This window comes from Ictalurus furcatus, chromosome 8 (assembly GCF_023375685.1).
Source record: "Ictalurus furcatus strain D&B chromosome 8, Billie_1.0, whole genome shotgun sequence".
Taxonomy (NCBI): Eukaryota; Metazoa; Chordata; class Actinopteri; order Siluriformes; family Ictaluridae; genus Ictalurus; species Ictalurus furcatus.
In genome coordinates, this window is record NC_071262.1 from 966,083 (window position 1) to 978,481 (window position 12,399).

The following is a 12,399-nucleotide window of genomic DNA, read 5'->3' on the forward strand; positions in this document are numbered from 1 at the left end:
AATTTCATTTAGGTTGATTTTTTTTTGCTGTTCGTTTTTCAGACGATCGCTAAAACTCTGGACCGAATCGCTCCGGCGTTCTCCTTCAACAGCTGTAATTTTTTGGTGGAGAAGTCGCGGGCGTCGACGGCACGCGTGGTGGTCTGGAGGGAGATGGGTGTTTTACGCAGCTACACCATGGAGAGCACCTACAACGGCTGCGATCAGGGTATCTACAAGGTGATTTAGCAGCATGCTATATGGTGTTGTGATGCTAATCGGTCTGTTACGCTAACGCTGTAAATCAGAACCTTTATTTTCCATTTCTTGGAAAAGTTCATAATATAGTCAGGGTTCATTTCGAACTTTTTGAAATTCCAAACGTGAAAATTAAACATTTTTTGTTTGGGTACAGAATAATTTTTTTTTTTGGTTTAATGGAGTACTTTTTCTTTTGAAGGGTTTTCATGCTTTAATTAATTTAAAAAAAGTAGCCAATTTGGGACAAAAATTAAACGATAATAATTAACTAGCTCTCTCATTAAGACTGCAAGAGCTTGGAATAAAACGGACTCAAACTGAGTCACACTACAGACTACTAATATTTGGATAAATAGTCTTTATACGCAAGACTTTATTCCAAATGTTCCAGACATTATAGATGTGAACTAAAACGTTATATGAAATGTAACATGATGGTTGGTTAGGCGGTGGTGTAAAGCGGCCTGACACCAAAATGAAGTAGTTTTTGGCAAAAAAATAAAATAAAATAAAATAAATCCGACCATTTTCCCCTTTTTTTATCTCCGATTTTTCTTTTGGAAAAGTCAGAATGTTTACTGAGAGTTGGGATTGTGTTATCGCAGAACTATTTAACAGAAAAGAAGAATCATTTTCTAATTATTCCAGAGTCAAATCAGGAAAAAGTTTCATCTAAAAGTCTATTTTTAGGTAAATTTTCTACTCGCTGCGAGCCCTTCAGCTCCGCTAACCCACTTTAATCTCAAACACAACCTTTGTCATTTCCCTCCCTGCTCTCTTCCCTTCCCACAATCCTCCTCTTCTTCTCCTCTATCGCTGCAGTGTACCTCCCCTGGCAGTTCATTACCTTCTGCTGCCGCTAATGCCTTAATCATTTATTAGCCTGCTTATTTAGCCACCTGTGGTTTGCTAATCATAGCCCCAAATCCCTCTCTGTTAGCATCTCCTGGCCCTCGCCTTCATTAGCGCGCTCCTGACTGAATTCTCGTTAAAGAAGCTGTTTTTTATTCGCTGAGTCGAGAGAAACGTGGGGAAGGAAGGAAGGATGTGGGGAAAAAAGCTCAACACGGCTTTAGCTGAAAGTTTAGGAACCTTATGAGTTCCTGGTTGTGACTCTAGTGGAACTGCTAATACTGTAACGTAGAACCCTATCAGAAAGTGTTCCGAGTAGAACCATTTCCGGGAAGCTAACGATAAATTATCAAATGAACCCTTAAAGAACCCTTTTTTTCTAATCATCTACCAAAAAACAACAGGTTAGCTATCGTTTAAATGCCCAAATACGGAAGTGTAAGGACTACTGAAGTGTAAGGAATACTGAAGTGTAAGGAATGCCAGAGTGTAAGGAATGTTGAAGTGTAAGGAATACTGAAGTGTAAGGAATGTTGGAGTGTAAGGAATACTGAAGTGTAAGGAATGTTGAAGTGTAAGGAATGTTGGAGTGTGAGGAATACTGAAGTGTAAGGAATACTGAAGTGTAAGGAATGTTGAAGTGTAAGGAATGTTGGAGTGTAAGGAATACTGAAGTGTAAGGAATGTTGGAGTGTGAGGAATACTGAAGTGTAAGGAATACTGAAGTGTAAGGAATGTTGAAGTGTAAGGAATGTTGGAGTGTAAGGAATACTGAAGTGTAAGGAATGTTGGAGTGTGAGGAATACTGAAGTGTAAGGAATGCCAGAGTGTAAGGAATGTTGAAGTGTAAGGAATACTGAAGTGTAAGGAATGTTGAAGTGTAAGGAATACTGAAGTGTAAGGAATGTTGGAGTGTAAGGAATACTGAAGTGTAAGGAATGTTGAAGTGTAAGGAATGTTGGAGTGTGAGGAATACTGAAGTGTAAGGAATACTGAAGTGTAAGGAATGTTGATGTGTAAGGAATGTTGGAGTGTAAGGAATACTGAAGTGTAAGGAATGTTGGAGTGTGAGGAATACTGAAGTGTAAGGAATGTTGAAGTGTAAGGAATGTTGGAGTGTGAGGAATACTGAAGTGTAAGGAATGTTGAAGTGTGAGGAATACTGAAGTGTAAGGAATACTGAAGTGTAAGGAATGTTGAAGTGTAAGGAATGTTGGAGTGTGAGGAATACTGAAGTGTAAGGAATGTTGAAGTGTGAGGAATACTGAAGTGTAAGGAATACTGAAGTGTAAGGAATGTTGGAGTGTAAGGAATGTGGGAATGTGAGGAATACCGAAGTGTAAGGAATGTTGAAGTGTAAGGAATGTTGAAGTGTAAGGAATGTTGAAGTGTATGGAATACAGTAATATATAATACACTAGTATATCTGGTATACTAAAGTGTCTGAGAATGAGTGTTTGGGGTCGCGGCCCGAGGAGTCAGGAGGATGTCAGATCTTTACAGTGCTCTTTTAATGAGAGACAGAAGGGACGAGAATTTTAAAGAATAGAGTGAAGAGATTTTTGTTCAAGGCTAATTCATGCTAATCTGGGCTGGAAATAATTCCGAGGTCTGTAACGGGGAAAGTCAAAGGTCTAACGGTTTCCTCAGGAAGTGAGACAGTGGCTCCGTCCCAAACGCTACATTTATCACTAATTAGGGACTGGATTTGGAATCAAAATCACAAAACACGAGCGGTAAGAAGAGCTTTTGGCGTCCCGTTGATTCAAAGACAAGCCAATGTCACACAGTCTTAATGAAATGCACTGAGATGAATAAGCTTCACTTTATTCAATTCATAAACATTTAATAACCGACTGGGACGTGCAGCCTGTAAAACACCCGTCATCCTTACTTCTTAAGGCCCAATTACGTTTCATAAAATTGGATCAGCTGTAATTCCATTTGTTGTGGCAAAACAGGATTAAGTGATCTATAATCTGCTTCTGAGACGTGGCAGGATCCAGACGAGGGTCAGATGTTAACTGCTAAATGCTAATCAGTATGGCTAGCACAGGAAATAAACGCTGTTTTATTAAATGTACATGTTTAATTACATCAGACGTGGAGTACTCATAACGTCCCAGTGGAAAGTTCTAGAGGTTACACTGAGACACGTTACATATTAAACATGCTTTATGTTCTGTTTATTTACACCACTTTCATTTGTTAAAATATTTACTTTCAAATATTTTTATATTCATATTTTATTTATAATGATATTTAAAACGCTATGTCAAAGATTCACGACTCTAATTCGTAGTAATTCTAGCGAATTGTATTTTGTTTTGCTAATTTTACTAACCCCGCCCCTCATGCTAAGCTTCAACAATCAGAAATTTACACAAGTTGGAAGTCTTATGATTTAAAATAAATAAATAAATAAATAAATAGTTAGAGGTGACATTCGACTGAAGAAACTTCTTTTATATTATGATTAATTCGTTTTTATGTGCTGTAGCAGAAATCTTAACTGTTTATTTTGCCTGATTTGTTTATTGTATTAAAGTTGGCTCTTTGTATCATGGTATACATTTTAACTATTAACAGGAGAGGAGAGAGGAGAGAGAGAAGAGGAGAGGAGAGAGGAGAGAGGAGAGGAGAGAGAGAGGAGAGAAGAGAGAGGAGAGGAGAGAGAGAGGAGAGAAGAGAGAGGAGAGAGGAGAGAAGAGAGAAGAGAGAGGAGAGGAGAGAGAGAGGAGAGAAGAGAGAGGAGAGAGGAGAGAAGAGAGAAAAGAGAGGAGAGACAGGAGAGGAGAGAGAGAGGAGAGAAGAGAGAGGAGAGAGAGGAGAGAAGAGAGAGAGGAGAGAGAGGAGAGAGAGAGGAGAGAGAGGAGAGAAGAGAGAGAGGAGAGAGAGGAGAGAGAGAGGAGAGAGAGGAGAGGAGAGGAGAGAGAGGAGAGAGAGGAGAGAGAGAGGAGAGAGAGGAGAGGAAAGTAGAGGAGAGAGAGGAGAGGAGAGGAGAGAGAGAGGAGAGAGAGAAGAGAGGAGAAAGGAGGGAGAGGAGAGAATGTCGATGTTCTTCAGGTGTTTTATTGAAGGTTGCGAGAGAATCTGCAGAAACGCAACTTAATCACGACGCAGCACTTTAGCTAGTTAAAGCACTTGTGCTGATTTCATTAAGATATCTGTTCATCCTTAATCCTTAAAGAAGAGACTTGCTTACGCTGAGAGGAGGAAAAGGAGGAAATCGAGCAGGCAATTTATTGTGTGGTTTAAAATTGCCCGTGTGAGGAGATGAGATTAGACGGGCTGTGAGGATATTGATTACGTTGATTATTCTGCGTGAGATCCCACCTGCGTTTGTGCTTGAGAAGCTTTAATCACAACATTTTCCATTAAATCCTGAGAAATTACTCAAAAATCACCCCAACACCTTTATCTCATTATTTCCTCATCTTGTCATTTCTTTATCTCTTTATTTCTTTATTACGTCTTTATCTCATTATTTCTGTACCTCGTTGTTTGTTTATCTTTTATGATCTTTTACGTTAGTTTATTTATTGTGAAGGCGGACGGGAGGGACTGCTGTAGTAGCAGCTCTTTCACAGGGACGTGTACGGCGGACGCTCCGCTGATTATCAACACATTAAAAACTAGCTGTTGATACGGCGAAGGAGAAATGTGTTTATGTAACGCTTATGGAAGGAGTCTCCAGTGTCAATGCTTTGTAACAGTCAGAGGTGAAGCCGTAACTTCTGATTCAGTATCCGCTATCAGTATCAGTCTGATCCCAGCAAAAGAACTACACGTGAATCAGATGTCAAAGTAAACATATCGGACATCGGATCCCTAACAAATGTTAAAGATTGGAATTGGATTTGGGAAAAACTAAATACTTGTAGCTCTGGAAATGTTTACATGCAAAGAGACTTGACTCAAATTATCTTTTGTTACGATTTATTTTATTATATTTATACTTTATTAGCAGTGATTTTATTCTATTTATACTTTATTAGAAGTGATTTTATTATATTTATACTTTATTACAAGTGATTTTATTCTATTTATAATTTATTAGAAGTGATTTTAGTATATTTATACCTTATTAGCAGTGATTTTATTATATTTATACCTTATTAGCAGTGATTTTATTATATTTATACTTTATTAGAAGTTATTTTATCCTATTTATACTTTATTGGAAGTGATTTTATTCTATTTATACTTTATTAGCAGTGATTTTATTATATTTATACTTTATTAGAAGTGATTTTATTCTATTTATAATTTATTAGAAGTGATTTTAGTATATTTATACCTTATTAGAAGTGATTTTATTCTATTTATACCTTATTAGGTGTGATTTTATTCTATTTATACTTTATTAGAAGTGATTTTATTCTATTTATACTTTATTAGAAGTGATTTTATTCTATTTATACTTTATTAGAAGTGATTTTATTCTATTTATACTTTATTAGCAGTGATTTTATTATATTTATACTTTATTAGAAGTGATTTTATTCTATTTATACCTTATTAGAAGTGATTTTATTCTATTTATACCTTATTAGGTGTGATTTTATTCTATTTATACTTTATTAGAAGTGATTTTATTCTATTTATACTTTATTAGCAGTGATTTTATTATATTTATACTTTATTAGAAGTGATTTTATTCTATTTATACTTTATTAGCAGTGATTTTATTATATTTATACTTTATTAGAAGTGATTTTATTCTGTTTATACTTTATTAGCAGTGATTTTATTCTATTTATAATTTATTAGGAGTGATTTTATTCTATTTATAATTTATTAGAAGTGATTTTATTCTATTTATAATTTATTAGAAGTGATTTTATTCTATTTATACTTTATTAGAAGTGATTTTATTATATTTATACTTTATTAGAAGTGATTTTATTCTGTTTATACTTTATTAGCAGTGATTTTATTCTATTTATAATTTATTAGGAGTGATTTTATTCTATTTATAATTTATTAGAAGTGATTTTATTCTATTTATACTTTATTAGAAGTGATTTTAGTATATTTATACTTTATTAGAAGTGATTTTATTCTATTTATACTTTATTAGAAGTGATTTTAGTACATTTATACCTTATTAGCAGTGATTTTATTCTATTTATACTTTATTAGCAGTGATGTTTGTGTGAAAGAGTTTGTGAAGTGATTTGAGTTAAAAAGAACATTTGAAAGTTCAGTAGTTTCTAAAGAAGGAGTAGTTTGTTTTATTAACTTTAAGAGAGAGAAAACCGAGAGGCGCTCCTTACACACCTCCATGTTTAATGAGCGCTGAAGAGAGAGTGAGAGTGTGTGTGTGTGTGTGTGTGTGTGTAAAAGTGATTGGTGCAGGCTCTTCTTCTTTGAGGAGTTTTTTTCAGACTGAGAGCTAGTGGACACTTCAAACAGCTCGCTGAAATCCTCCATAAATAATTTGTAAAGGTTATCCAAACACACCACCCATTTTACCCAGCATGCATCTGTGCACTTCTGGGCTTTTTTTTGTTGTTGTTGTTTTTTTTTCATGGCTAAGACCAAAAGAAGTGATGTTATTCCAGCACTAACTAAATTTACTTACTCGCTTATTGTAATGTTTTACGTCATGATGATCTCTTCACTCTGTGAGCCAAGTCCGAATTTTTATTTTTATCTAAAAAGTCATAAAATTACAAATTTCCAGCAAGAATATTTAGAAAGTTGGGTTTTAGGAATATTTTTTTGTGAGGAAAGACAAAAAATCAACAAAAAACTGTTCCTTGTAGAGATTTTCACTCTGACTGTGTATGAGTGTATGAGTGTAGGAGTGATGTGAGTGTAGGAGTTAAACTCATTGATGAAGAATACAGTTACATTTTTCACACACACACGCACCTTTTTGACCCAGTAACACCAGTGACACCTTTAACACCTGGAACGCCTGGAACGCCGGGCTGAATCAGGGCAGAGACGCCCGCTCCCTGCTGTCCTCTCGGTGATATTGGACGTGTTTACGCTCCGTCTCGCACCTCAGGGACGCAGCATGTGGGCTGATGGAGACTAAATATAGAAATAGTTTCTCATTAGTGTCGTTACGTCTCGTTTATTAGATCGCGAACTCAAACAGGACTCCAGTTAAAACGAGAGAATTAATAACAGCACGCTGCGGCTCGGGTCACGCTCTCAAACATTCATCATCGCTGTGGGGACCTTTATTTTTGGTCTTGTTGCCATTTCCGTTGTTTCAAGCCTCCAGCAGTAACGGACAAAATCTAAACTTCTTTCACTTTTCTACAAACGTCCGAGACCCAGAAAGCTTTAATGATTTAATAAAACTCACAAAAACTAAGTAAAAAAAAAAAGAACAAAGAAAAGCTGGTCAGGCAGACAGACAGGCAGGCAGGCAGACAAGCAGGCAGACAGGCAGGCAGGCACGCAGGCAGACAGACAGATAGACAAGCAGGCAGGCAGGCAGGCAGGCAGGCAGGCAGACAGACAGTCAGGCAGATAAGCAGGCAGGCAGACAAGCAGGCAGACAGACAGACAAACAGGGAGTCAGGCAGACAAGCAGGCAGACAGACAGACAGACAAGCAGGCAGGCAGGCACACAGACAGACAGACAGACAGACAGACAAGCAGGCAGGCAGGCAGACAGACATGCAGGCAGTCAGGCAGACAGACAGACAGACAAACAGACAAGCAGGCAGACAAACAGACAAGCAGGCAGACAGACAGACAAGCAGGCAGGCAGACAGACAGACAGGCAGGCAGACAGACAAGCAGGCAGACAGACAAGCAAGCAGGCAGACAGACAGACTGTTTACATGTAACTATAAAGAGATAATAATTTCTACTAATATATAAAGTTGACAGTAACTGATTGTGATGTGGTGATTAGAGCTAGAGATGTTTCATCCTGTATAACACGTCAGAAGTGGATTTTATTATTGAAATGAGTTCGAAGATAAACGGACGCTGTGAGGACGATATTTTTCCTCGAAAACAACTAATGACCTGACAAACGATGAAACTTGAATGAAAAGCGTGTTTATAAACTACAAGCAGCGCTTTATTAATGAAATAACATTTAAAACAAAATATTACAGTGCAGCACATAAACAGTTAACTCTAATAATATATTTCATTTCAAAATTAGTTTTAAATGTAATAATTTAATAATGATTATTATTCATTTCGTTTAAAGTAATGCGTTATTCTATTATTACGATTATTAAAATAAATAAATAAAATGACGGGTGTGTTGTGTAACGGGGAAATAAATAACACTTGAATGCAACACTTCAGTTCTGCTTACGATTTACTTCAGCATTCCTCTTTGATCTTTACTTCATTTCAGTTCATTCATTTTTTTCTTTTAAACCATTTAGTTGTGTCTTTCTGCACATCTGTGAGGAAATAAACTTTTTTGTGAGCACGTTCACTTAACCCTTCATTTTTGTTATAATTTTGCAACTATTAAATCTTTATATTTTTGTGTGTGTTTAATATTTAATATTAAAGTGTAAATATATCAATATTCTTTCAATTCTTTAGGTTTAGGTGTAGCAGTTATCTACTATTACTAACCCTAACCCTAGTACTATAGAGGTTAATAGAAGAATCACACAAGTGTGTATGTGTGTGTGTGTGTATGTGTGTGTGTGTGTGTGTGTGTGTGTGTGTGTGTGTATGTGTGTGTGTGTGTGTGTGTGTGTATGTGTATGCATGTGTATGTGTGTGTCTATGTGTGTGTGTGTATGCATGTGTATGTGTATGTGTGTGTGTATGCATGTGTATGTGTGTGTCTATGTGTGTGTGTGTATGCATGTGTATGTGTGTGTGTGTGTGTGTGTGTATGTGTGTGTGTGTGTGTGTTTGTGTCTCCACAGGACCTGCAGACGGGGACGCGTGAGTTGGAGGAGACGGGGATGAAGTTCTGTCAGAGTCTCCTCACTCTGAGGAAAAACTCCATTAACTACAACAGCCGCCTCATCGAGCAGGCAGCCGCCATCTTAGACCTGGACAACGGCCTGATGGACCACAAATCCCACAAGTCAGTGCAGCGTCATCACTTCCTGTTAAACACACTTCAGAAAGGGGACAGTTTATAGACGCAGACAAATCATTGAGATTTTTAAAGAATCTGAACTCATGAATGAACCGCGCTTCTGCTCTCCTAAAAACAGAACAAACAGCAGCATGTGTCAAGATAGGCCAAGAACAATACCTAAAAATACCTAAAAATTATTAAATGTATACACACACACACACACACACACAAACACACACACACACAAACACACTCACACACACACACACACTCACACACACACACACACTCACACAGACAAACACACACACACACACACACACACACACACACACAAACGCGCACACACACACTCACAGACACACACACACACACTCACAGACACACACACACATGGACACACACACACACACACACACACACACACACACTCACAGACACACACACACACACTCACACACACTCACAGCCACACACACACTCACAGACACACACTCACACACACACACTCATACACTCACAGACACACACACACACACACACACACACACACTCACAGACACTCACACACACACACACACACACACACACACAGACACACACAGACTCACAGACACATCACAGCAGGCTTCTGTTTAATCTGAAGATGAAGTGACGTGGGTGAAATCTCTGAGCGCTTTTCGCATGAAGAGTGTCTCAGTGGCATAAGAGCAGATTTACAGCTTAAAGAAATAATAACTCTTATTATTTGTGGACGGCTGTGTCTCTGGTGGTAGAGCGGGTTTTCTCTAATCGGGTTGTCAGTAATCGGGTTGTCCGGTAATCGGGTTGTCCGGTAATCGGGTTGTCCGGTAATCGGGTTGTCAGTAACCGGGTTGTTCGGTAACCGGGATGTTCGGTAATCGGGTTGTCCGGTGATCGGGTTGTCCGGTAATCGGGTTGTTCGGTAATCGGGTTGGCAGTAATCGGGTTGGCAGTAATCGGGTTGTCTCTAATCGGGTTGTCAGTAATCGGGTTGTCTCTAATCGGGTTGTCAGTAATCGGGTTGTCAGTAATCGGGTTGTCAGTAATCGGGTTGTCTCTAATCGGGTTGTCAGTAATCGGGTTGTCAGTAATCGGGTTGTCAGTAATCGGGTTGTCTCTAATCGGGTTGTCAGTAATCGGGTTGTCAGTAATCGGGTTGTCTCTAATCGGGTTGTCCGGTAATCGGGTTGTCCGGTAATCGGGTTGTCCGGTAACCGGGTTGTCAGTAATCGGGTTGTCAGTAATCGGGTTGTCAGTAATGGGGTTGTCTCTAATCGGGTTGTCAGTAATCGGGTTGTCCGGTAATCGGGTTGTCCGGTAATCGGGTTGTCCGGTAATCGGGTTGGCAGTAATCGGGTTGTCAGTAATCGGGTTGTCTCTAATCGGGTTGTCAGTAATCGGGTTGTCAGTAATCGGGTTGTCTCTAATCGGGTTGTCAGTAATCGGGTTGTCCGGTAATCGGGTTGTCCGGTAATCGGGTTGTCCGGTAATCGGGTTGGCAGTAATCGGGTTGTCAGTAATCGGGTTGTCTCTAATCGGGTTGTCAGTAATCGGGTTGTCAGTAATCGGGTTGTCTCTAATCGGGTTGTCCGGTAATCGGGTTGTCCGGTAATCGGGTTGTCCAGTAATCGGGTTGTCTCTAATCGGGTTGTTCAGTAATCGGGTTGTCAGTAATCGGGTTGTCCGGTAATCGGGTTGTCCGGTAATCAGGTTGTCAGTAATCGGGTTGTCAGTAATTGGGTTGTCAGTAATGGGGTTGTCTCTAATCGGGTTGTCCGGTAATCGGGTTGTCCGGTAATCGGGTTGTCAGTAATCGGGTTGTCAGTAATCGGGTTGTCTCTAATTGGGTTGTCAGTAATTGGGTTGTCAGTAATCGGGTTGTCTCTAATCGGGTTGTCCGGTAATCGGGTTGTCAGTAATCGGGTTGTCAGTAATCGGGTTGTCTCTAATCGGGTTGTTCAGTAATCGGGTTGTCAGTAATCGGGTTGTCAGTAATCGGGTTGTCTCTAATCGGGTTGTCTCTAATCGGGTTGTCCGGTAATCGGGTTGTTCGGTAATCGGGTTGTCAGTAATCGGGTTGTTCAGTAATCGGGTTGTCAGTAATCGGGTTGTTAGTAATCGGGTTGTCAGTAATCGGGTTGTTTAGTAATCCGGTTGTCTCTAATCGGGTTGTCACTAATCAGGTTGTCAGTAATCTGGTTGTTCACTAATCGGGTTGTCACTAATCGGGTTGTTCAGTAATCGGGTTGTCACTAATCGGGTTGTTCAGTAATCGGGTTGTCACTAATCGGGTTGTCAGTAATCGGGTTGTCAGTAATCGGGTTGTCACTAATCGTAGGGTTGGCAGTTCGATTCCCGGCCCACGTGACTCCACATGCCGAAGTGTCCTTGAGCAAGACACTGAACCCCAAGTTGCTCCTGATGGCAAGCTAGCGTCTTGCATGACAGCTCTGCTACCATTGGTGTGTGTGTGTGTGTGTGTGTGTGTGTGTGTGTGTGTGTGTGTGTGTGTGTGAACATAGTGATATACCGGTTGAACCGGTTAGGATGAAATATAAAAGTAGAATGGATAATAACGTTTTAATAACGTTCTAATAACGTTCTAATAACATACAACACTCTGCATTTAACCAGGAATCTTGTTTTTAAAAAAATCATTAAAAACATCTTCAGCGAGGAATTGTGTAGCTGTAGGTGAAAGTGTGCCGAGCCGGTCAGAATGCAACATTCGAGATCCTGAATGCAATACCTGTGCTTTCCATACGGCTGCCTGAGTCTGGGCCGTATTTGGGCCGTATTTGGGCCGTATTTGGGCCGAATTTGGTCTAGATTCCAATGAGTGACTCTTACACATATAAACTCAAACAAGTGTGGTTTTAAATCATCTTCTATCTGAGATAAATAACTCAGGAGAATCTACATTTTATAATAATTCATAACCGATGTAAATGTTTAAATGTGTGTGTGTGTTCAAATAAAGACATCTGCAATTCTTCTTCAGTCTCTTTAGTGCCGCTACATCATTCAGACTAAAAGCATCTGTGTTTCAACCAGCGCTCAATTCTATCGACTGTCCGGTGAGGGTTTAGTGCCGAAGCGCAATAACGTCATCGATTTCATTCTCAACACGACCGAATAATTCTAACTCCGTTTCATAGAGTTCCCACTAAACCCCCTTCTGTGAACGTCTTTTCCAAATAGCTCGTGTGTGTGTGTGTGTGTGTGTGTGTGTGTGTGTGTGTGTGTGT

General features: G+C 39.2%; 1 protein-coding gene across 2 annotated transcripts in view; it reads left to right on the top strand.

Annotated features, from left to right (window-relative positions):
- The window catches only part of LOC128611019 (cytosolic carboxypeptidase 4), a 99,055-nt gene that overhangs the window by 80,149 nt on the left and 6,507 nt on the right, over positions 1-12,399 (top strand). For both annotated transcript variants that reach the window (XM_053630226.1, XM_053630227.1), the window contains exons 22-23: positions 43-219; positions 8,967-9,130. In XM_053630226.1, coding sequence (XP_053486201.1) covers positions 43-219; positions 8,967-9,130 — 341 coding nt within the window. The remainder of the gene's footprint in view (positions 1-42; positions 220-8,966; positions 9,131-12,399) is intronic.